The following is a 23,904-nucleotide window of genomic DNA, read 5'->3' as shown; positions in this document are numbered from 1 at the left end:
CACCAAGACACCTACGGATGGGCAGGACTTGCCACATAGGCTACTGCCACTGGCTCCTGTCCCTGAAGCCAACCAGCTACCCCCCCAGCTGCCATTGGTGGCTGGCCAACACTGACCACACAGATGACTCGGAGGCCAGTTAAAGGGAATTAAATAACGAGTGATTTTATTTAATTGGAGATAAAACCAGCAGCATCACAGCCTGAGCCCTCACCCCACCCCCATCCTCCTGCCCCCCCCACGCTTCTGCCTAATGTCGGTAATGGGGACTTCGAGATCGGGACCTTGAGCGCCTGGAGAGAGAAATGGGGGACCCCCCATGAGGGCTAGGTAGAAGCAGCCATGCTGTGCATGCACATGCACGTGTACACACATAAACCAACACATTCGTGACCATGGGCATCGGTGATGGGCGAGCAAGCTGCAGAGGGAGGGATGTTAACCAGGGATGAGACCAGCCTGTGCGACTGGAGGGGAACACGGTGGAGATGGAAGAACCAGGGCAGGGACAAGGTCATCTTCAGGGAACTGGGCTGGCTTACCTTCGGGAAGAACTGTATTCTCGACCTGGAAAGAAAAGAGAACAAAGCAAATAAATGCCCAGGGGCCAGGCTCTGGGGTGGGACTTCTGGGGCTGCCTCTAGCTGAGGCAACTCCTATGCTTCCAGCCAGTCCTCTCAGCCCACACCGATGCGTGGCAATGAGCACTGCTTCGAATACCCACAGTTCCCTTGTGACTAAAGCAAGTGTGTGGGTCATGAGAGTCTTAACTGATTGGGAGGTAGGTAACATGGAAAACATGCCAGGGGTCTTTGTAGCCTGATTCTGAATGACCGTGGGGATACTCACTGTAGCGGGGGGAGGGTGAGCGGCTCTGCCGGCTGTACTGGCGTTCCCATTCTTCTCTCTCCTTCTCTCTGCGTTCCCGCTCCCTGCAGGGGGAAAGGCAGGCATCAGCATGCGGCAACATAGAACTTGGCACAGACGAGTTGCCTGCCCAGAGCAGGTGCTTCCAACATCCCGGTCTAAGTTGCAGAGTAAACCCAGGGGCAGGTAGTACCCCTATCCTTGCTAGGAAATGAGAGCAAGCACTGGGCTCAGGGATACAGGCTGGGCAGAGCCAGGACTGGAATCTCAGCCTCGCTTCATAAGGCCTGCTAAACAAAAATACTGGATCGAGCTGGAAAGTTCGATCTTTTTCCCGGTCACACTCAGGTGCTCTCAAAACACAGGGACGCGCACACTAAGTACTTCATCAGCTTTTGTCAGAATGCCTGGCGCTCACGACCCCAAGGGCTGTATTTATTGGGCCCCTTCTGCTCGACTGACCCTGATCGGACTAAATTCACCCAACAAGCCTGTGAGGTGGGACAAACTATTCCATCCCTGTTTAGCTGGTAAGCAGACTGAAGTCCAAACAAAAAGGCCCACAGCTGGTGGGCAGCAGAGGCAGGACCAGAACTCAGATCCGACCAACCATGATGCTGAGTCCTGGGGCAATGATGGAAGCAGGCAGCATCCTCAGAGGCCCAACACACGATGGGAGGCAATAAGCAAAAATGGTGACAAATACAACCAGCAGGCTTCTGACATGCTAGGCACCATGCTGGAAGCCCTACAGAGGAAGGAGTCTCGGCTCAAGGGAAGGAAGCTGCCTTCCTGAGCACTCAAAACAAGCAACCGGTGACATGGCCAGGCCACTCACGGATTCCCCTCCTTGTCAGCACTGAGCACTCAGGCCCCCAGTTCTGCCCACTGGCCCTGAGGGGGCCCACGCTATCCGAGCCCTCGTTCCTGAGCTGCCCTGTGAGGTTGTCACCAAGGTCCATCCTGGGTGCAGAGCACAAAGTGAGGCCTAAGAGTACCAGTGCCCACCCCGGGCGCCCTGGTCACAGAGAGGCAGAGCTGGGACCAGACTCCACGTCCACCTGATCCAGGATGTAGGCCTGTCTGCTCTGGAGGGAAAAGCTGAGAAACAGAAGGGCAGAAGAGAGGAGCGCATTTCCCTGCGCTAGGAAGAACTTGCCACAGGGCTGGCTTGCTGAGCACCACCTCTGTTCAGGGGGCTGAGCGCACAGCAGGATCCCAGCAGACGGGCCTGCCCTCTCGTCCACTCTGGGGAGACCTCAACAATGAGTGAGGAAACAAAATGGTGTGAGCCAGAAAGGGGTCAGCACTCCAAAGGAGACACAGCAGGCTTAGAGGACAGCATTCTGGGGTGCTACTCTAGACAGGACAGCCAGGGAAGGTCCTCAATGAGTGAAGCCAGAAAGGAGAAGAGCAGAGGCCCCGAGCACCCAGAGCACCAGCTGGGAGGGGCCACAGCAGCTAGAGTGGGCAAGTGGAGGACAGAGGCCCAGACAGGCACTTGGACTTTCTCCCACCCCGAGGGCAGACCAGGCAGCGGAGCTCTAGCTATGAGCCAAGTGATGGGCAACGGTGGGCAGCCCAGAAATGATGGGCTGTGGCCCAGACACGGGAGCATGATGGTCTTACTTCATGCGGATCTTGCGGGCCATGGCTCGAAGCTCGTCTTCCCGCTCCTGTGGCAGAGATGGCTGTGAGGGTGGGCCGGCTGGCACCCCACCCCGGCCCCACCCCTCACTCCCACCCTTACCTGGCGCTCATGTTCCTGCTGAATCATCTTCTCCTGGGCTGCCTTCTTATCCGCCTTGACTGTGGTGAAGGAGATGTGGTGGCTGAGGGGTACCCTCGCAAGCTCCCCCTCCCTTTCCCAGATGCCAAAACTGAACCGAGAGGCCAGACGGCCACGGCCCTGAGCATGGTGGCAGCGGAACAGCACGCACACCAGCTTCTCCCCAGAATGCCACCTCATTGATGCCTGTCCAGGAGCAGGCAGGGCCGAGGCCAGGCTGGAAGGCTGAGGAGCGGGGAAGACCAGAGGTAGGGGCAGGACGTACACTGCCTGTTCAGGGCTTTCTGCATCCTCAGCTTTAGCTTCTCCTGCGGCGTCAGCTTGGGCTGGGGAAGGGGGAGAAGAAGTGGGAGAGGGGGTGGGTGTCCGGAGCTCCCACAACCCACCTCATCAAGAGCCTGGGACTTGCAGGGGCACAATGGGACGAGGGACCAGCCGCAGACGCCCACCACAAGGGGCTGGGAGGCCTGGGGGCAGATGGAGCCCTGGTGGATGGTAAAGAGGGGAGGGGGACACGGACCTCCCGGAGCAGAGCATTCCCAGCTCGCTTCAACCTCAGGGCTGGATCTCCCGGCCCCCCTCGGGTCCCCCCTGCAGGCCCACCGGGCCCAGCTCTCGGGCACTGCTGCTGGCGGGAATTAGACGGGCGAGTTCCAAATTCTTACTGACTTTGGCAGCTCCTGTCTCTTTACCAGCGGCAGGTTCGGTCCTGGGAGGAAGAAAAGGACAGCTGCCACCTCGGCTCTGCCCTCAGACCAGACAGCCAAGGCCCTGGGGCCCACACACACCTAGGGAGGGACTGTGGCCCTCCTGGATCCCTCAGGACAGGGCTGTGTCCCCTGAACCTTCATCCAAGACAAGGCTATGACTACTCAGAACCCCATGACAGAGCTACATCCCTCTCCAACCTCCTGTGGCAGGACCAAGCTCTCTTCAAAATGGGAACAGTGGAGCTCGCCACCCTTCCCGAGGCTCACCACTTTCTTCACCCCAGCCCTGCCCCTACTCACTTTTTCAGCTTCTCGCCCACGGCAGGGGACGCCGCCGGCCTGGTCAGCTTCTCTCTTGGGGGTGATGGCGAGTGGCTCTGGCTGCGGCTGCGGCTACGGCTCTGGCTGCGGCTGCGGCTTGGACTGGGACTGCGGCTGCGGCTCGGGCTGCGACTGCGAGACGGGCTAAGGGACCAGCTGCTGCGGCTGCGGCTACTGCTGTGGTGCCGGGGACCCCGGCCACCCCGCCTGTACCGGTCCCCGGAGCGGGAGCGGCTCCTGGGGGTATGGCGGGGCAGATGGGGGGCTGTTAGGAGCCAGGGACGCCCTCCGCACACCCTGTCCTGGCTCTGAAGCTATAGCCTTCTGGCTAGGCCCTACAGTAGGTCCAGGTGTGATCACCAGCTCCTCCCATCAGCTGCTCCCTGGCCTCGCTCCGTGTCTACACAGAGACCACCCTCCAGATACAACCACCCTGAGACGGCTCCTTGCTTCTCACTCATGGGACATGCACTCACCTCTTCCCCTGGGAGGTGACCTCTGGGATAGCAGGACCTGGCTACCCAGCAGTCCCCCTTTATACACTGTGACCAAGTCTGGGTACCTAGGCACTGTGGCCTCGTCCACACCCTTAGTACCTTCTTACCTTGCTGGGGTCCAGTGGGGACCACCCCCTAGCCCACTCTCCCCACCTATCTACAGCACAGATCCACAAGACCCAGTCTGGAGACATGCAGCGCCATCCTTTCTCTGTTCTGGATCCGGGGAGCTCCTCAGCAAGGGCTCACCCTCAGGCTGGTGTTCAAGATGTGGCCATGCCCCCTCCCTTCCCTAGCCTTTCTCCTGTGGCTGCGCTGGGTCAGGCTACAGGCAATGACCTGGAAGTCAACTCTAGGCCACACACTGCTTCTGCTGGAGATGTCCAAGTTTTTACAAACTCAAATTTGTTGGCAATGTTGAGAAAATAAACTATCCTTTCAAAATCCAGACTCTCAACTTCTCTTGAAAGAACAGAAGATAAGGCGACTCCAAGCCTGCCACTGCACAGCTGACGCCCTGACTGGAATGGGACACGTGTACCCCAGTTCACCCGGGGCCCACCTGGCCCATTTATTTTACCTGCCAGCCCCTGTAAGTAGCTGACACTTGAGACACATGCCACAACACAGGTGACAATGTTGGTGACAGTAGCACTCGCCCAACACTAGGCCCTGTACTAAGCATTCACACGCATTACTTATCACACCTTCATGATGACTCAACGAAGAGGACACTATCCTTACTTTACAGATGAAGAAAATGAAGCCCCAGAAATTTATGAGCAGGGCCAGAATTTAAAGCCAGACAGCCGCTCCCCAACCCAATCTCACCCACTGAGCCATGGCATGGGTAGCCCTGATCTCACCAAGTAAGAGTTCAGAAAGGGCATTCCACCCCCCTAGATGCCTTGTTTCCTACCTCATCCCAGCTTTAAAGGCCAGCCAGGTCCCCACTGCAAACTACAGGACACTCAGGAGTGTCCATACAAGTCTCTATACCCCCGCCTGGGAATTCCCCACAGGAAGACCAGCTCAGTCTCCCACCACCCCGACCCTCACATGGTCCTGAGAATGTGGCCATGCTCTAAACCACGTCACCATACGTGGAGAACAGAGGGCACATCTCCCCTGCAAACCAAGGGCTTCCTCACAGAGCAGCAGTGGCCTGGTCCCCTCCCTCAAAGCTGGTCTCGCTCACACAGGGCTGTGCCTGCTCCCAAGTCCCCTGCCCCCCACACACATCAGCACCACACACCTGCTTCTGCGCCGAGGCCCGTAACCACCTCGCCGGGCCGGCGAGCGGGAGTACCGGTGTCCATCTCGGGAGCCCCCACCTGAGTGCCGCCGGCCGCGGCTACGGGACCGGGAATAGCGCCGGGAGCGGGACCGAGAGCGGGACCAGGACCTGGAGCGTGAGCGTGCATGGCGGCCAGAACGGTAGTAACCCCCGCCACGGCGGGAGCGGGAGCTGGAGCGAGAGCTGGAGCGGGAGCTGGAGGTCCTCGAGGCAGAAGAAGAGGAGGAGGAGGAGGAGGAGGAGCGGCGGCTGCAGGCGGGGCACGGAGGGCCGGTCAGCACGGGCCTGGGCCGTGGCCCCCCACTGCCCCGGGTCCCCCCCATGGTGGCCGGGGCGTAGAGCGGGCAGCGTGAGCGTTACCGACCGGGCGCTGGCATTACGTCCCGGTGCGGGGCCGCCGGGCTGGGGGGGTGCGGGGGGCTTCCCTGTGGTGGCCCCTGACGCGGCTGCCGCTGCTGCCGCTGCGGCCGCCTCCTCATCGCTGCCCCCAAAACTGGTGATGAACGTGATTTTCTCCTCACGGCCTGGGGTCGGGGAGCGGGAGCGGGAGCGGGACTCAGAGCTGGATTCTGAGGGTGACCTGTGGGGCAAGAAGGAGGGACTCAGCTGCCAGGCTCCTGGGGAGCTCACTGGCTAACCACATACAGTACAGTCCCCAAAACGAGGACACAGTAGCACCAAGCACGACTAGGCACCCAGCATGAACGGACAGAGCTAAAGGGCAGAAAGAAACCCAGCCATGCAAGAATTTGACTCAACCACAGAGCCTCCTCAAAATAAGAAAGTGAGTGATGGCAAATTGTACTGATTTTATGCAACTGTTAAAAAAAGGTGAACATATCTACAGATTTAACCTGGAAAGATCACTTCAACCCAGATGTCAATCAAGCAAGTTCTATAAGGTTAAGCGTGGTACAATTCCATTGTTATAAAAGAAAAGTACCCATATTCCTGGATTGGCTTACCTGGACCTGACCCCGTACCCAAACATACCTGCCTCATCTCACCTATCCTCCCAAGAGCCCAGAGCAGCAGGTCCCTCACACTGCACTCTGAAAAGCGTGCTCGGGTCAGACTGCCATCTGTACACCCTCAAGGCCTCTGCCCCCACCACTCCCACATCCCGGAGACAAGCGTGTGCCAGGGTAGGCCCTTCTGTGCAACATTTCTCACTGCTTGTTTCCAGGAGTTTATATCAAAGAGACTTATGATTTCTGCATCAGGCCTTTCTATCACGCTTGGTCATTTTTAACATATGACTACATCATGATTAGATCAGGAAATTAAAGATTCACGTTTAAAGAAAAAAAATTGGGAAAGCAAAATAATATTCTGGAAGCCAGAAAAACAATTCAGACCCGCAGATGACACCAGGCGCTAAGACCCGCCCCCCCCCCCAAACACACTGCCCAGTCTATGATCACAGAACAGCCTACAGGTTGCCCCCTACCACCCCTTCTCCCCAGCATTGCTCCTCCATCAAGTTTGCTGGCTGCCCCTCCTTGGGCCCTGGGAACTCACCGCTTATAAGGGTCGTAGGTGGGGCTGTCTCGGCGGGCATAGCTACGGAGAGAAGAGCGGGACAGGACAAGTAGGGGCTTGGGATCTGAGTAGGCATGGAATTGGGCCCACTCCCCCAGTCAAGGCACCCAAGGCCAGGTACCAGGCACAGTGAGGAGGGGGCTGCTGGCCAGGTCTTACGCCCTGCCTTGATCCCTCTGCCCACCCCACCTCAGATCTGTCTGAAGCCTGAAGCCTGGCTACACCCCACAAACAACGTTCTGGGCCCTTCCAACCCCAAGCAACAGGGACTCCAGCAGCTTTGGTCCTGCCTGAGCTCCGGACCCCAGACAAGCATCCCTCCTGCTACTCCAAGGCCCTGGTTCTGCAGCCCGGGTCTCGGCTCATTAATAAGGACGATGGTAAAACTAGAACAGCCACAGTGACTTAGATGCTCCCTATGTCCTGAGTGCTTTACTTCCGTGAACTCAGCTGTTCTTCATAACTCTCACATGGCTGCTGGGATCATTCACCTCAGAACTCAGCAAACTGAGGCCCAGAACAGTACAGTCACTCACCCAGCATCACACAGACCCTGTGGCCCTGAATCCCCACCTTTACGCACTACACTGCGCCTGTACAGCGGGGAGGATGATGGCAGGAATCAGTGGGGCTTTTCCAGACCCCACATCAAGCCTGGAGCCCACAAAAGACTGCTTCAGTTAAGCCCCACAGCTATCCTCAGGTATTCTCCTTAACCAGAGATGGTGCAGCAAAAAGAGGTGTGGGTTTGCACTGGGCCTCCAGGACTAAGAGGCAGCAGCAGGCTCATCTGGAAGCCCCTCAACCTAGACCACCTCATCCCAACCTGCCCCAGACCTTAAAGTGGGCACTGGTGCTCCCCCAACCCTGGGAGGTGATGGTGCCCCCTTTCCAAAGGAGGCAGCTGAAATTCAAGAGAAGTCACTTGCCTCAAATCTGACAAGGATACCACCCAGGAGGAGAAGCACATAGGAGTTCAGGGACAGACCTGTTTCCCTTGACTCTGCTCTCAACTCTTTAGCTACCCCACACCCTTTCCCACTGGTGCCTGTGATGCCTGGCAAGAGTCCCAAGTCCAGCAGGTGAGGGGAGTGGCTGGCAGGGCAGGGTGTCTACATGCCCCTTGAGGCCTTTCCTCCCCTAAACCTTCCCCAATTACTGCCCTACTAGGAGGAATCTGTTCACAAGCCCAAGCCTGCCCCCAAAGGGGGCCCCTTAATGAGCCCAAGCTCCCTGCCCCTGAGCCCTGAATGAGGCTGGCAGGGCAGAGGCACAGGGGAGGGACCTAGCCTACCTGGGTGGGCTGATCTTGCGGCCCCGGAGTCGCTTTTCCCGGAACTCCCTCCGCTGGCGACGGGAACGACGGCCCTGGAGAGTTGGGGGGGAGGAGGGCACTGTGTTAATGAGGGATGCACCCTCCCTGAGGCAACCCCCACCCCCCACCCCGGCCCGGCTCTCACCGAGTACATGGCCTTTTCTTCCTCAAGGGCCTTGGCGTGCTTGATAGCCTCTGCCTCTTCCTTGTCTTTCCGGAGCATCCTGCAAGGGGAGGGGGGTCACAGTGGCGAAGGGGTGGCCATAGGCAGAACTGTTGCAGGAAGTGAGGAATCCCACACCATCCTGGGGTCTCTCAATCATTCAGCATGATTACTGAGCACCTACTGCACGCGGATGCTATTTTACGTACTGGGGATTCACTACTGAAAACAAACAAAAATCTTGGCCCTTGCGGGCTAACGTTCTAGGGAGAAAACAGTGACCAAGGTAATGGGACGAGTAGTACGTTAAACAGTAAAAAGTTAGATGGGAAGACTGACTGCAGAAGGAGGAAGGAAGTGCCAGGAAACATATAAAAGCTGCTACAGCTTTCAAGAGGGAGGTCAGGGAAGCCACATGGAGAAAAATGACAACTGAGGAGAAACCACAGGGAATAAGTTGCAAAGCCAACACTGCAGTGGCCTGAAGTCTGGTGGAGCCTTAGAGGCTACACAGGGGTGGAGTGTGTGGGTAAGAGGAGGAGAGGACCAGACAGGTAAGGTCTTGTGGCCGTGGTGAGGACTCTGGGCGCCCGAGGAATGGGGCAGTCATGGAGGGTTCTGAGCAGAGGGTGCCATGTTCAGATGGGATCATTCGGATTCAGACCCAATACTCTGTTAACTGGGGCCATTCTCTGTGAGACCTGCATGCACATCAGCAACTGTGAGTGAGTGAGCCAGTGACTGAAGCCTCCTCTCCACCAGAGGGTGCTGTCCACCAGGCCCAGGAACCCGGGGAACTTTTAGGGGTCAGAGGGCCGCAGGTCACACGGAGTTGGGTGTAGCTTCAGTTTCCACACAGGCAAAGCCTGGTCAAAGTACCATCCCATATGCTCCGGAGCCTGTGCGTGTGAAGCCGCATGGGGCTGGGCCTACCAGCACAGAGGAATAAAGCAGCTGTGAGCAACAGGGGTGAGGATGGACACTGGGCCAGAGTGGAGGAGCACCGGCCAGCAGGCCTCACCTGACAAAGTCACCATCGGCCATGCCATAGGTCGTGGCCTGCTTGTTGAGATCTGCCACCTGCTCCTGGTTCAGTTCGTCCACATCCACCTCCACGTCTGCACCAAGAGAAAGGCTGTCAGGGGCCAAAGCCAAACGAGAAGACCGGGGATGAGGGGGCAGTGCCCCGAGAGATGGGGGCACGAGAGGATGCCCACCACACTGGAGGCCTCTGCAGGGAGGGAACGAGTCAGCTCATCTCGGCGTCCCCAGGCGGCCACAGGGTTGGCCGGAGGTGAGCACAACCAACGGCAAGGGGCGTTAGGTGGGGGTGGGGAGGAGATGCAATGCATGAGGACCCAAATGAGCACTGAGATGGGCGATCGAGACCAGTGGACTGAGCGATGTACCATGTGTCGATGGGGACGGATGATGGGGTGAAGATCTGGATGAGTAAGAAGTGTTTAGGAGCTAGATACACTCTGAGAAGGGGATGGATGCCTCACATACGTGTGATAAGCAGCAGCTGGCTGAGCGGATGAGGTTAGACAACTGGAGCTACCAGTATTTGCGGGGAGCAGTGAATGGCAGGGTCAGGGTGGGGGGAGGTGAGGGATGGCTCTGGACTGAATGAACACATGTTCTCCAGAGGAGAGACAAAAAGAGGGAGACAGAGAGGCTGACCCAAGTAGAAAAGAACGGAAACAGAACCTAGGTGGGGACAAGGTCATAGAAGTAGTATCCTAAAATGAAAAAGGAGAAATACAGAGAGGGAGGCCGACACAGAGGAGCACATGAGTAAGACATGGAGGACGGCAGAGGCTGGAGTGCCCTGAAGCAGGGACGGGAGAAATGGGGCTCGTAAGTGCGGGGTGTCCCACAGAGGGTGAGGAACGAGACACGAAAACGATGCCCAGGGACTGCGGGGTGGGAGAGGGCAGAGAGGGGACCCCACCGATGTCGGGGATGACCTCATCTTCGTCCGAGTTGCTCTCCTCCTCTGCTGGTGACTCCTCCTCCTCTGGCTTCTCCACCACCTTCTCTACTTCAGCCACGGTACTGTCCTCATAGGTGTAGCCAATGGAAGCCTTCTTCTCTGCCAGCCTGGGACGGGGGAGCCCATGAGCCAGGAGGGCCACGGGCAGGGTCCAGCCCAGATCCCAAGCCATGAGGGCACACTGACTCCCCAAGCTCTGGCCTCCCAAGGGTGCCCTTGCCTCCAGGCCCTCACACACACAGTCCCTCAGCCTAGAACCTTCTGCACCTGCCTCCTACCAGCCCTTCCCTCTTCCCCTAAGCTCCAGCTCCAAGGCCTCCAGGAAGTCATTCCCTAGGCTGGGTCATGCACCATCCTGAGCTCCTCAGCCCCACCCTTGTTGGGTCATGACTACTGGGGGTCAGGGAGGTCCCAGTGGGCAGGCTCCCTTCTGTCTTCTAAGCACTTGCTGTTAGCAGACTTGAGGGCAGGACCCAGAGTTATCTTGGGTAACAACGTGACCCAGCTCTGCCCATAACAGGGGAGCAGCCTCAAGCATGTCTGTTGCTGAATTAATTTAGTCAATAGTCCCAAGCACCCTTTGAGTGCCAGCCTCATCCTCAAAGTGGGATCATGGGTAAGGGTCAGTCACTGAGAAGCTTCCATGGCATCTGTGGAAACTCCAGATGGAAGAAAGGAGTCAGGCTCCTGGACTGCTGTGGGACAGGTGGGCCAAGAGCTGCCCCAGGAGGAAGACAGGGCTACCCCGGCAGAGGGCACAAAGACAGAAGGGAGACTGCCCACCAGCTGCTCCAGGTAAGGCCCCAACTCCCCCCACAGCTTGTGCCTTGAGAAGGACATGGCCTTGAGAAGCCCCCCTCTGAAGTGACACTGGCTGCTGCTGAACACACACAGGGCAAGCACAGAACCACCTACAAGCTCCATTCACTGCAGGAAGAGAGGACTCCTCCTAGCCCTTGTGGCAGAGGAGCACAACAAAAGTCAGAGAGGGAGTACTCAAAGGCAGGACTCACACCGGCGCCTGGGTCCACATAGGCCGCCGTTTCCTCCTCTAAGTGTTTACTGAGTTCTTACTGTGTACCCAACACTGGCCTTGACTCTGAGAAAACCGAGGTGGATGAGCTAGATGAGGCCGTGCCCTGGTGGGGCTCACAGTCCTCCTGCCTCCCCCACTGCCACCATGCCCCCAGACCCCAACTCACTTCTTCTTCTCATCCTCACTGGGTCTCTGGAGGCCTCCGTACAGCTCGTCAATGTAGATCTGGTACAGGCACTGCTCCTCTGAGACTGAAGCAGAGTACGAGACAGAAGGGTCAGAGTGGGGGTGAGGGACACAAGAATGCAGAAGGAAGGAAGACAAATGCAACCCAAGTTCAGCCAGGGGCAAGGTTGCTGGAGTGCAGATAATCACAAACTGTGTGGGGAGGACACAGCAACTGCAGGACTCGCCATGAGACCATAAAGGGGCTTAACTTCTCTCTGCCTGGTTTCCTTTTCTGTAAAGCAGCTGCCCTGGCAGAGTGAGCACTTGGCACTGGAGCAATGCTCCTATTATCCCTGCAAGGGAGGCCTTTGGACCCCTCAAAACTACAAACTTCTGACCACTGGATGTCACTGGGACTTCATGGGCCACTCCACCATGTGCCTCTCTGTGGCTCAGTTTCAATTACATGTGTTTGGAGCCATCTGAGCTCTTGTTTACCTACAACACCTAACTTGGGGAGCTCGGCATTGTGTCAGAGCCTTCTCTATCTTCCCTGCAATTGAACACATGGCCCTGACCGGCTGCGGGATCCTGGGCAGGTCCCCTTCCCTCTGTGGGTCTCAGCTTTTCTATTTGTAAAGTCAAGGTGGAGGGCTGAGTGAACCCAGAGGTGACGGAGCACCGTCCCTTGCTCCAGCAGCCCCACCCCCACCCCCATGTCCTTCCTGGTTCCCAATCACGGTATACAAAGCCTGGGAGAGGGCCTTGCTGGCCTGTCTCACACAAGCTGCCTCACTCTCCTTGCTCCAGCCATATAGGCTGCCTGCCCCCATCCACCCGAAAGATCCCAGCCAACCTCTCCTCACCAGAGTTCCTCTCCACCCTTCTCCAACCCTAGCCTCTGTCAAGCACCTCAGAGAACAGCGCACTGTCTGTTTATAACCCCACCTTCGTTTGCAATCACCACCCACTTTGGGGACACTGTGGTTGCTCCCCCCCCCCCCCAACTAGACCCTGACCCCAGAGGAGCACCTGCCACACCATAGGTGCTCAGGAATTATAGCAATGCACGAATGCAGAGTCAGACCAAAAGAAGGGAAACTCTGGCTCCATCACAAGAACCCCCTGGCCTTGGGTGAAAGCAAAAGCAGCAACAGTATCAATGATGATAAATTTCCCTGATTCTAACACCTCACTGATTGCTAGAACTTTGGCAATCTTTGGTTTTAGAGATGCTAGAACACCCATCTTAGAAACAAAGAAATTAGAGAATAGCAAATCCACACTGAGGGCTGACTGAACCAGGCTCAGTGCCAGGGCTTCATGTACCCCTCACCGGGCTCTTACAACCACCTTGGGGGAAAGAAACCATCATCACCACCCTTCTCTGGGAGGAGACTGAGACTGGCCAGGCTAAGGGCCTCATGTGGCCTGTCCTCCTTCTAACTCAACAGGGAAACCCTAAGAGGGGAGGTCTCAGTCCTTCTCAGGAGGGGAGCTAAGGCTCAGAGCTGACCATCAGAAGGAAGCAGTGGTTAAGGGCAGGGTGAGAATCCCAGCTTTTTGGACAGTGTTCCCACCAACTCCTGAGCCTCAACGTCCTCGCCTGTAAAATGGATGCCACTGCTAGATGGTTGTGCAGAAGTGATGAGATAGAATGCAGACAAAAAGATCCAAGTTTGTCAGAGTCCAAACCTCCCCGGGCAACCCCAGAATGGGGAAAACCCTGAGTCTCCGTTTTATTTGTGAAGCAGCATGGTGATGGCTCAGAGGAACGATACCAATATATACAAAGGATTGGCAGATTGTCAAACTTTGTGTAAATATTCTTAGAAAATTCTTGAAAGAAATTTCCTCTTCAAAAGTTACATTCCGACCCAAACAAGCTGGCAGAAACACACAGAGGGATATGATGCGTTCTTGCTATTTTCCCAAATTTTTTAGGACAAAGATCAGAAAGGCAGAGGGTGTGGAATATGGAAGTGACCTCGGCAGGACTATCTTGCTCAGGAGACATTGCCTGTACTGGGTCCAAAGACAGAGGCCTCAGAAGAAAGAGCTGGGAGCAAACCCCAGGTCCTGTAGTTGAAAGCACTGGAGTGAAAGTGGTCTTCCTGTGTCCACGGCCTCCCTACCCACCCGCCATGCCCCAGCTCACTCACTGCCAGCAAAGTCGTTCTGCACCAGGCCTCGGTAGCGCTCGTAGTTACATTTCCGCTCGTCTGACTCCTGTTCTGGGGAGCTTTGGGGGAGGTCAAGGCCTTGAGATCAGAGGAAGAGGATAGGCCACACCCCAAGCCAGCAGGAGCAGGGGATGAGGAATCTGGTTCAGGCTGGGAAGCTCCCCACTGGCATACCTCCTCCTTCCCAGGAAAGTGACAGGCAGGCAAGGGCTTGGGAAAGAGGGGGGGAGTAAGGCTCAGACTCTCTGCCTGGCAAGCATCAGGGGGGCAGCTTACATGGTGGTGAGCAGCGGCGGGGTGTAGTCGGGGATGTGATCAAGGTGGGCACGGACATCGAAGCGGTCAATCATGTTGTTGGTGTCCCCCTGCCAGGGCATCCTGAAATGGGGAGCAACGAGTTTAGGGTCCCCAAGGCCCACGCCCATTCCCTGTCACCTCAGCTCTCAGTGATATTCCAGGGCCCCACTCTCAACCCCCACTTCTCAGTCTCTTATGTCCCTCATCCCCCTGAATCCACATTCAAGCTCCTGGCCTCAAGAGGGGCCTGAATGGGACCCTGGGAACTGGGGCCCTATTTCTCAGAACCAAGCACAAGTGGAAAACTCGAACCAGGTTCTAGAGGCCACTTGCTAAGCCCCTGTTGTCTTGAAACATCCCCTGTGGCAACCTACTTCCCGTTTCATCTGAGCCTGTGGCCATGGCCCCACCCATTCCCAAGACCTCCAATCCTCAGATACAGACCCTACCTCCTGCCCTTCAAAGTCAGTCTTACATGTTAACGGGGCTCTCGGCAGCCAGGGCAACTGCAGAATCCAGGTGCACCTTGCAAGCTCGGCCATGCACCTGCAGGAACTGGGCTGGGTCCTTCTTCTGCAGGGGGAGAGAGGATGGAGGTCACCACGGCACTGCACTCCCTGCCACCCCCTTGCATCCAAGCTTGGTCGTGAGCCCACCTCTGATGTCAAGTGGTCCATGCTGCAGAGGCAGTCTGACCTGCACAGGGATGGCAGCACTAATGGGGCCACCTAACCCCTAGGGACAGGGGGTCCTGAGATGGTGGAGAAAGGCTCTGAGCTCTGGCCCAGCTTAATGTAAAGTTGGTATCAAGACACCCCCTGACCCTGCCAAAATATGATTCTCCAACTCTTCACCTGCCCCCTACCTCCACTCATTCAGACCCAGGCGTGAGCACACTGGCCTGGACCAGCCTCGAAAATACCAGGACCACACAAGCACATGCAAAAATGATCAGCAGCACTACTCATCAGAGAAATGCCAATGAAAACCACAAGACACTGTTTCACACTCACCAGGACAGCTAAAACGGGAAGGAGGACAGACGTTAACAATACCAACAAGAACGTGGAGAAATTAAGTCCTTCAGCAGTTAAAGAAAGAACTGCCATACAACCCAGCAATTCCACTCCAAAGGACCTATGTACCCACCAAGGACTGAGTACTTGTACCAACATTCAAGCAGCACAATCCACAACGGCCAAAGACAGAAGCAATCACATGTCCATCAACGGATGGCCGATAAACAAACCGTGGTCTATTCTGACAATGGAAAATTGTCCATAAAAAAGAATGAAGAACCAGGGATCCCTGGGTGGCGCAGCGGTTCGGCGCCTGCCTTTGGCCCAGGGCGCGATCGTGGAGACCCAGGATCGAATCCCACATCGGGCTCCCGGTGCATGGAGCCTGCTTCTCCCTCTGCCTATGTCTCTGCCTCTCTCTCTCTCTCTCTCTCTCTCTGTGACTATCATAAATAAATAAAAAAAAAAAAAAAAAAAAAGAATGAAGAACGAACCAACACATGCTACAACATGGATGAATCTCGAAAACAGGACGCTAAGTGAAAGACGCCGGTCATAAGAGGCCACATGTTGTAGGATTCCGTTACTGTGAAACATCCAGAATAGGCAAATCCACAGGACAGGAAGTGGATGAGTGGCTACCCAAGGCTGGGAAGTTGGGGGACTGACTGCTAATGGGTATGGGGTCCATCCAGGCTGTGCTGATGAATATACTGAAATCCACAGAACTGTACGGCTGGTGAGCTGTATCTCAATACAGCCGTTAGGAAGGCACCAACGTAGATGAGAACATTCCCTGAGTCTGTGCCCCTCAAGCCTGAGACATTATGTGGAGGTCACAATTCTAAGTCATCGTGAGTCAGGAAAGGATAAACCTTGCACCACTGAGCTCCCCAAGAGCGGGGCCCTGGCTGGGATCCTGCTGCGTGCCACATCAGAGGAACCCGCAAGAGCCACGAGAAGGGCTACTAGGGCTACCCACTGAGGGCTGGCCAAGCCCCCAGCAACACCTCCCCAGGGCCCAACCCCTTCTTGCCACACCCGTCTGGCCAGCATGTATGTCCTCTCTCCCAGACCACTTGGCAGCCTCTTCTTGGGTTCCCTGCTGCCAGCTAGCCCTCTGAAGTCCATTTCTCACACGGCCTGGCCTGGGGGTGGGGTGGGGGGTGGGGGCGGGCATCATTCTGCTAAGACCTAGCAGCCACATCCCTCTCTGATTTCTCTCCCCCAGCTCTACTCCAGGCACATCAGCCTCTATGCCATTCCTTGACCACTTCCCTGAGGACCTCTGTGCTCGCTCTTCCCTTGGCCTGCAAAGCTCTGGCAGGTGGCTGCCTCGCTTATTTCAGATCTCTTTCCAGAAGCCTTCTTCATCAACTCTTCAGTAGTTTCCTGCACAAGCCCATACTTATTCTCCATCTCCTTAACCCCACCTGTTCTCTTCACAACACCTGCCACCACCTGGTTTTACACTTTGCATTCATTCATCACTCAGCTCCCACACTAGAACATATCTTCCACAAGGCAGGGATCACTGCTTTGTCCACCACGGTCTCCCCAGTGCCCAGAGCAGGGCCTTTCCCACAGGGGGCGCTCAGACCACTGACCGAAGCCAAGAGACAATGAAACCTGACAGATGAGGAGACTGAGCCCCTTCAGGAAAAACCCACCAGCGTCAAGTTCCCCAAAACCTGCACTGCTCACTGCCTCCTCCTCCCACTTGCCACCACAAAGAGCTAAGGAGGTCAGTCACTGATGACCATGGTTAATAATGGGCTACTGTCCATCCTGCACTTACCACTCCCAGGCTGTTGCCACTCAGCAGAGGTGGGATATGCCCAAGACCACAGAGTCCAGCAGGAGTGGCGCTGGGGGAATCCAACCACTTGTCCCGCACCTCACTTCCCTACCTCAATGCCTCATCTCAGGCCCCACAGCTCCCTCGCCCCGTGACAGTCCCTGGCCAAGACCCCCTCTCACCCCTGAGGCTGCTCCTGGCCAAATGCCCAGGTCCCACAGCCATCATGGGACACTGCAATATAGACACTGACTGGTACAGGGAAGCCACAGCTGTGCCAGCACCACAGAAAGGAAAATGCATCATGCAGGGAGTAAAAATCTCAGTCCAGGGCCTGGCTCTGCCAGGAGATTCTGGAAAAGCCAACGAACTGCCCTAAAGACCAGGCCCTGAACTGTTTTATATATATTTCCTTACTCAAACTTCTCAACCACGGGACAAAGGTTAGTGACCTTCCAGACAAGGAAATCAAGGGGCGTGACCCACTGGCTTGAAATCATGCCAGCAACAGAGCTAGGAGTAGAAACCAAATGGGCCTGACCCCCAAATCCACTTTTTTTTAAGTAATTTTTCTTATTCTGGTAAAAGGCTTGTAACAGGGCAGCCCCGGTGGCGCAGCGGTTTAGCGCCGCCTGCAGCCTGGAGTGTGATCCTGGAGACCCAGGATCGAGTCCTGTGTCGGGCTCCCTGCATGGAGCCTGGTTCTCCCTCTGCCTGTGTCTCTGCCTCTCTCTCTCTGAATAAATAAATAAATCTTAAAAAAAAAAAAAAAAAAAAAAAAGGCTTGTAACAGAAAACCTACCACCTTAACCGCCATTACGTATATGCTGTTACGTATATGGTACGGTAGCATTGAGTTCCGTGTACCCTGCAGTGCAAGGACTCTCTAGTACTTCTTCATCTTGCAAAAGTGAAACTCTAGAGCCAGTGAAGGACTCCCCCCACCCAGCAACTACCTTTCTATTTCCTGTTTCTAGGGGTTCTAAGGGACTGACTACTTCAGATACTTTGTTTACATGGGATCCTGCACCTTTTTTTTTTTTTTTTTTTGGGTGACTGGCTGATTTCACTAGGACAAAATGTTTCCACGGTTCTTCCATGTGGCAACGGGATACCTCTTCCTGAGGCTGGACAGTATCCCACTGTACGGACATACCACATCACATTTGCTTTATCCCTTCACCAGTCGACTGACAGGCTGTTTCCACATCTAGGCTATTGTGACTAATACTGCAAGGAACACGGGGTGTACAAATACCTCTGTGAGATCTAAAATCTCTCCTTAACCATTGAACTGCTCTGCCTCCAGCATCAGATGGAGTCAGAGAAGCTCATGGACTCTTTCATTCATTCATTCAACTGATAAGCAGGCACCCACTACCTGCTAGGGCCCCATTCTAGGGCCACAGCAGTGACCGACACAGCCCTAGCCCCACCTTCACAGCTCACAGGTCAGTGTTGGGGACAGACCCATCCCACACTGTGACGACCTAGAGTGGGCCGCACTGGGATGGGAGAGCCCAGGGGAATGCCTGATTTAGGCCGGGAAGCAGCAGGGATGAAGGGCAGTGGGTCAGCCTGGGGTTCTCTTGAGGAGGAAATGCTTGAACTGAGAACTGTTTATTTCCCATTTTCTTATTAACAGAGAATTCTGTTTCTTTATCCAAACCACTGATTAAAGAAGAAAGCTGACAAGGACAAGCGCCATGACAGAACCAGGGTCAGCTGAGAGAGAGAAGCCACCAAGGACAAACCAGGAACAGAGAAACCAGCCTTGTGTGGACACAACCCATTCAGCCTGCCACCAACTACCTCGGCTTCTTCAACACTTGCCCACAGCCTCCTCTCAGCCCAAGAATAATATGGGACCCACGTGAGCAGCCCCATCCCCTCCTCAAAGCAGCCCTCAGCCACTGCCCACAGCTTGACAGCTCTGTTCTGAATGCTGATCACGTTTGCGTACGGGGACAATGGCGGCTTGTACAGACCCACACCACAAGCACCCCACAGACACTGTTCTTGTTCTGGAAGTTCTTCCCCAGCACCCCACAGACACTGTTCTTGTTCTGGAAGTTCTTCCCCGTCATCCAGTGAGAGGGACCGATAATCCCCACTGTCCCAAGGCGGGGGAGGGAAGAAAGCTCAGGGAGCTCCCCAGCTAACTAGACAAGAGCCTGAAGTCCCTGGCCTTTCAGAGTGACCCAACTCCAGCCCTCTTTCCTCTACACCATGTCAATTCCAGCTCTACCTGGTAGTAAGAACTTCAATAACAAAAGAGCTAGCATTTTACCGCGCAAGTCACCCTGGGCAGGTCTCCACTGAGGTCAATGTGCCCCATCTCAGTGAACAGCCCCGTGAGGGAAGCACTCATCCCCCACCATTCGTGGCAGACTATCAGCTCCAACCAACATCTATTCCCCCTCCTTCAACAGTAACAGACTCCTGATATGTCTGGCACAAGGCCACGCAGAATAAAGCCTATGCCTCTAAGACTCCCCTGCACCTGTATGGGAACCTGCGACTTCTTTCTGGCCAGTTAGACGAGTGGAAGTGTTGTGTGCAAATACCTAGAAACTTTCTTAAAGACTGGCATGAGCATTTTTGCCTCTTTTCCCTCTCTCTTCTTCCCTGCTGAATGGAATGCAGGCACGATGGCTAGAGCTTAGGCAGCCCTCTTAGACCTTCAGACAACACTAGTAAGAGAATCTATGTTCAGCTGAACAACAAAATGGTCCCTGAGCAAGCTGGCTATTTCTGGGCTTTCAGGGGAAAAGGAAATGAACTTCTATCTTCATAGCCAAACCTGACTCTACATGATACATCATTTCACATGCAAAAAAGGAAAACTAGCTCAGGAAGACAGTCACTTTGTCCAAAGTCACACTGGACATAAACAGAAGAGATGGACTTTGAACCCAAAGCCCCAGGTTCAAGCTCTAAGGACCTACACATTTTACTATTTTGCCTCCAGGATGTGTCACCTGGGAGAAGGTGCTTCACCTTTCAGAGCTTCTACCTCTCCAGCAGAAAGCCCAGGTGAAATGCTAAGAGAGGTCAAGGTTCAGAGACTCTGGATTAGAATGCCAGCTGTGCCCTCTTGCTATGTGACTGTAGATCATGACTCTCTGAGCCTCAGTTCACTCATCTGTAAAATGGACACAAGAACCATGTCCAAGGCTGCAGTGAGGATCTGATGAAGCATGAACCACACGTCAAGCACTTTGCACATAATGGTTAACACATAAACGCTTTAACACCAGCCACTTTTATCAGCGTCATCTTTAATACAGGGATCAATCCCAACTCTTGGGGCCACGCAAAGGACTAGAAAGAACACACCAAAGTAGTGGGCACTGGGTCTGGCACACCATGAACCCTTATTATAGCTCACAACAGCCATTTCTTCCTAAGCACTGTGCTCCCAGCCCACACTGGGGCCTCAACTGGGACCAGTACAGACCTGGGCCCTGCCCTCACCATCATGTTACAGTTTTTCCACCACCACCAGAGAGAGGCTCTCCTTCAGCCTAGTGGTTCTTTCCTGGGTGACAGAAGGCAAGTGAGGAGTTCTCAGAGATTCCTCCCCTATGCTAATAGCAGCCTCTGTTTCATTGGTGACTCTCGAGATTCAAAGAAACTATGCATCTAAAGCTCTTCTCGCGGAGCCGGGTGCCCAAAAGAAGCAATTAAAATGGTAACTGCTATGAGCAGGTTTACTCATTTACTCTTTCAAACCATATTGCTGGCCCCAACCTTAGGATGCAAAGGTGACCTGGATACTACTCCCCAGTCTTACAGAGCTAGGTATGTGTGTGTTAAATTCCAGGGAGGGGGGCACCTGGGTGGCTCAGATGGTTAAGAGTCTGCCTTCAGCTCAGGTCATGATCTCTAGGTCCTAGGATAGAGCCCCGCATTAGGCTCCCTGCTCGGCAGGAAGTCTGCTTCTGTTTTTTTCTCTCCCTCTGACCCTACTCATGTGTGCTATCTCTCTCTCTTTCTCTGTATCTCTCTGTATCAAATGAATAAATAAAATATTTAAAAATAAATAAACTTTAAAGGGGGAGAACAGAGATCTGTAATGGCATTATAGGGGACACCTGACTATGGAGGCTGAAGGAAGACTTCCTTGAGGATTGAGATCCAACAGATGAGCAGTTGTTACCCAGGTATGGGAAGAACACATGCAAAGGCCCTGTGGCTGTATAATTCTGAAAAATAAACTGATATTCTTTATACATCTTCTGTGTTAGAGAAATTGACCCTAGATGATGAAGAGGTCAGATGGTTTGAGTAAAGAAACGAGGCAGAAAGCAGGGTGACATGAGTCTGGGGCAGTGGGGGAAGGGTGCGTAATGCAAAAATCCAGACTGTGCAGAGGCTTGAAGGCTGCCTGGGCTTTCTCTTGAGGGCACTATGGAGCCATGGAGGAGTTCAGAGAAAGAGAAGTACAGTGTTAGCCTTGTGCTTTAGAAAGACCTCTCTAGCCTTGCTGAAGATGATTAATTGGAGGGGGCAGGAATCAAGGCCAGAAGACTAGGTAAGAAACTAAAGCAGTGATCCAATAGTGAACGGGAACATCTATATTAATATCATCTAACAGGAGAATTGAACGTAGTACACAAGTGCCATTTCAAGCTGGGGTCTCAATGGCAAGTAGGAGTTAAATAGGTAAAGGGAGTACAATGCCCGGTGGTGAGAGATATGGGAAAAAAGGTCAGTGGAGCTACCCAAGGATGAAGCTAAGAGGCTAGTAGAGGTCAGACCATAGGGTCTTTTAGGTCACAGGATGGAGTGTGGTCTTCTCTCTAAAAGCAAATGAAGCATCAAACAGGAGAAGTGATCAGATTTACTTAAATGAATATTGATGGCACTCCTACAGGGTGCCCACCCAAACCTCAGGAACAGCTGAGCTTTTCTGGGCACTGCAAATACAGCAGTAAGACAACATTCAGAAGGTGCTCAGTCTTTTTTTTTTTTTTTATGATAGTCACACAGAGAGAGAGAGAGAGGCAGAGACACAGGCAGAGGGAGAAGCAGGCTCCATGCACCGGGAGCCCGACGCGGGACTCGATCCCGGGGCTCCAGGATCGTGCCCTGGGCCAAAAGCAGGCGCCAAACCGCTGCGCCACCCAGGGATCCCAGTGCTCAGTCTTATATCTGGACCGTTCTGAGTGTTACAAAAACTTGCTCCTTCCTGCTAACACCAGCTCTCTACTCTGAGGTCACACTAAACAACACAGTATACTAACCAAGAGAACATCTCTGGTTTTTACCAGTGATTATGCTCAAGAAATTAACATTCTCCTGAGGATATTGGGCTCTTTTGTCATATTTTGGTGTATCTTCAAGTGCAAACCTTACCGGGATGAGCAGGACCCCTGGAAAGTCCCACCCCAGATCAAGGTCAAGTACTCACAATCTTTTCATAGTACTCCCGCCGCCGCTCTGCCCTCTTCTTGTAGTCAACCATCATGCCTCGAAGCTTCCGCTCATGCTTCCGAGCCTCGTGCCACATCGTGGTGAGGCCAAGCTTGGGGCCTCAACCTGGGGAATGACAGGGGGAGTGTGAGATGGGCTGTTAAAAACTATATGGACAGGGATGCCTGAGTGGCTCAGCGGTTGAGCGTCTACCTTCGGCTCAGGCTGTGATCCCAAAGTCCAGTGATCAATTCCACAGGCTCCCGCGTGGAGCCTGCTTCTCCATCTGCCTCTCTCTGTGTCTCTCATGAATAAATAAACAAAGTCTTAAAAAAACAAAAAACAAAAACACCATATGGGCAGAATCAAAGTCACCTAACAAGCTGGTGATGAGGCTGATCCTAAACACCAGCTTCAGGGAAGCAAAATGAGGCTGCAGAACTGTGTGCAAGAGACTGAAGCATATTCCTGACGACTCTGATCCAGTACCTTGGGCGTTCTGAAACCCACCCAACCCCAGGAGATTCTGGAGTGAGCATACCCGGGAAAGGAGTATCCTGGGTTCAGGGCGCTAGAATCACTGGTGAAAGGTTTTGGAATGTTAGGACTGAATGTCTGAAGTGGGGCTTTAGTTCTTCTCCCTTCTGAAGGGAGGTGGACCCTAAGCAGGTGGGGCTTTAGTTCTAAGGTTCTAAGGAGAGAGAAGAGCTGAAATGGGGCTACCCGTGGGGGTTAGGGAGGTAAAGGATGAACGCAGGCGAAGAAGAGAAGAAAGACTTTATGGCAAAAGAGTAGCGGTATGGGGCGCAGGTGGGGGATTTGGGTCGGGGGTGGCGGGGATGGAGGGCAGGTGAAGGGCGTGGACGGAAGACGACAACGCTTGGAGGAGGGAGGGGTACATAGAGGAGTGCTGTAAATAAAGATCAGAGGGGGACTGAGGTCTACAGACGGAATCCGAAAGGCGGGGGCGGGGGATGCTGAAAAACGGAGTGGAGACAGGGAGGCGGAGCTGGCAGACAGGAGGGGGTGGGCTGCGCTCAGGGGCAAGGCTTGTAGACAGGGGCGGAGCCCGAGGCTCTGGACTGGGCTCGGGGACCGCGTCCCGGCCTCGCGGATCAGGGTAAGGTTTTTGACAGGGGGGTGGGGCCTGTGGTAGGCGGCGGGGTCGTACGCGGCGAGCTTGGGCCCGCCGCGGGGACAGGGGCGCGGCCTGAGGCGCGGCAGGCCGGAGGGGGTGCGGGGCCGGCGGCCCTCGGGGCTGGGGCCGAGCAGAGGCTCACAGCAGCCCGGGGAAAGGCCGAGACTGGGGCGAAGCTGGGCTGACGCCCCCCCGAAAGCCAGAAGGTCGGGGCCCACTGCCTGCACTCACCGGCTCGTCGCCGCCTCCCACCGCTGCGCTCGCGCGCGGCCCGCACCGGAAACGGAAGTGGGAGGCCGCACGAAAGGGAGGGGCGGAACGTGGAGAAGCGCGCTTCCGCTGACGCGAAG

At 54.9% G+C, this 23,904-nt stretch overlaps 1 protein-coding gene across 3 annotated transcripts; it reads right to left on the bottom strand.

Annotated features, from left to right (window-relative positions):
* Positions 1 to 139: 139 nt before the first annotated feature.
* CLASRP (CLK4 associating serine/arginine rich protein) lies at positions 140 to 23,844 on the bottom strand. Of its 3 annotated transcripts, none has more exons than XR_012000798.1 (21): positions 23,786 to 23,838; positions 22,415 to 22,542; positions 14,657 to 14,754; positions 14,161 to 14,262; positions 13,864 to 13,943; positions 11,700 to 11,784; positions 10,456 to 10,604; positions 9,523 to 9,619; positions 8,484 to 8,562; positions 8,318 to 8,391; positions 7,003 to 7,044; positions 5,846 to 6,061; positions 5,440 to 5,730; positions 3,667 to 3,924; positions 3,322 to 3,365; positions 2,922 to 2,982; positions 2,618 to 2,676; positions 2,497 to 2,543; positions 850 to 932; positions 543 to 567; positions 140 to 293 (listed from the first exon to the last, which is right to left on the bottom strand). XR_012000798.1 is itself a non-coding variant. In XM_026013742.2 (21 exons), the coding sequence occupies exons 2-21, from the start codon at positions 22,511 to 22,513 to the stop codon at positions 251 to 253; spliced, it is 2,028 nt and encodes a 675-aa protein (XP_025869527.1). In that variant the 5' UTR covers positions 22,514 to 22,542; positions 23,786 to 23,844; the 3' UTR covers positions 140 to 250. The 3 variants fall into 3 exon arrangements, 2 of the variants coding, with proteins under 2 accessions (XP_025869527.1, XP_072610825.1); XM_026013742.2 differs by having other exon boundaries at positions 3,326 to 3,365; positions 23,786 to 23,844; XM_072754724.1 differs by lacking the exons at positions 22,415 to 22,542; positions 23,786 to 23,838 and adding an exon at positions 15,195 to 15,316 and having other exon boundaries at positions 3,326 to 3,365.
* Between the last annotated feature and the right edge of the window lie 60 nt (positions 23,845 to 23,904).

This window comes from Vulpes vulpes, chromosome 1 (assembly GCF_048418805.1).
Source record: "Vulpes vulpes isolate BD-2025 chromosome 1, VulVul3, whole genome shotgun sequence".
NCBI lineage: Eukaryota > Metazoa > Chordata > Mammalia > Carnivora > Canidae > Vulpes > Vulpes vulpes.
The sequence above is the reverse complement of the archived record's forward strand: the minus strand, read 5'-3'. Positions and strand labels throughout refer to the sequence as shown.

What these genes read in the sequence shown, in the direction of transcription:
- CLASRP (XM_026013742.2), bottom strand. Translation starts at nt 22,513, where the DNA reads ATGTGGCACGAGGCTCGGAAGCATGAGCGGAAGCTTCGAGGCATGATG. An exon ending in GGGCCTCGGCGCAGAAGCAG is followed by an intron (nt 3,925 to 5,439) that starts GTGTGTGGTGCT and finishes CCATACCCCCAG; the next exon opens with GAGCCGCTCCCGCTCCGGGG. An exon ending in GAAAGCCCTGAACAGGCAGT is followed by an intron (nt 2,677 to 2,921) that starts GTACGTCCTGCC and finishes CCTTCACCACAG; the next exon opens with TCAAGGCGGATAAGAAGGCA.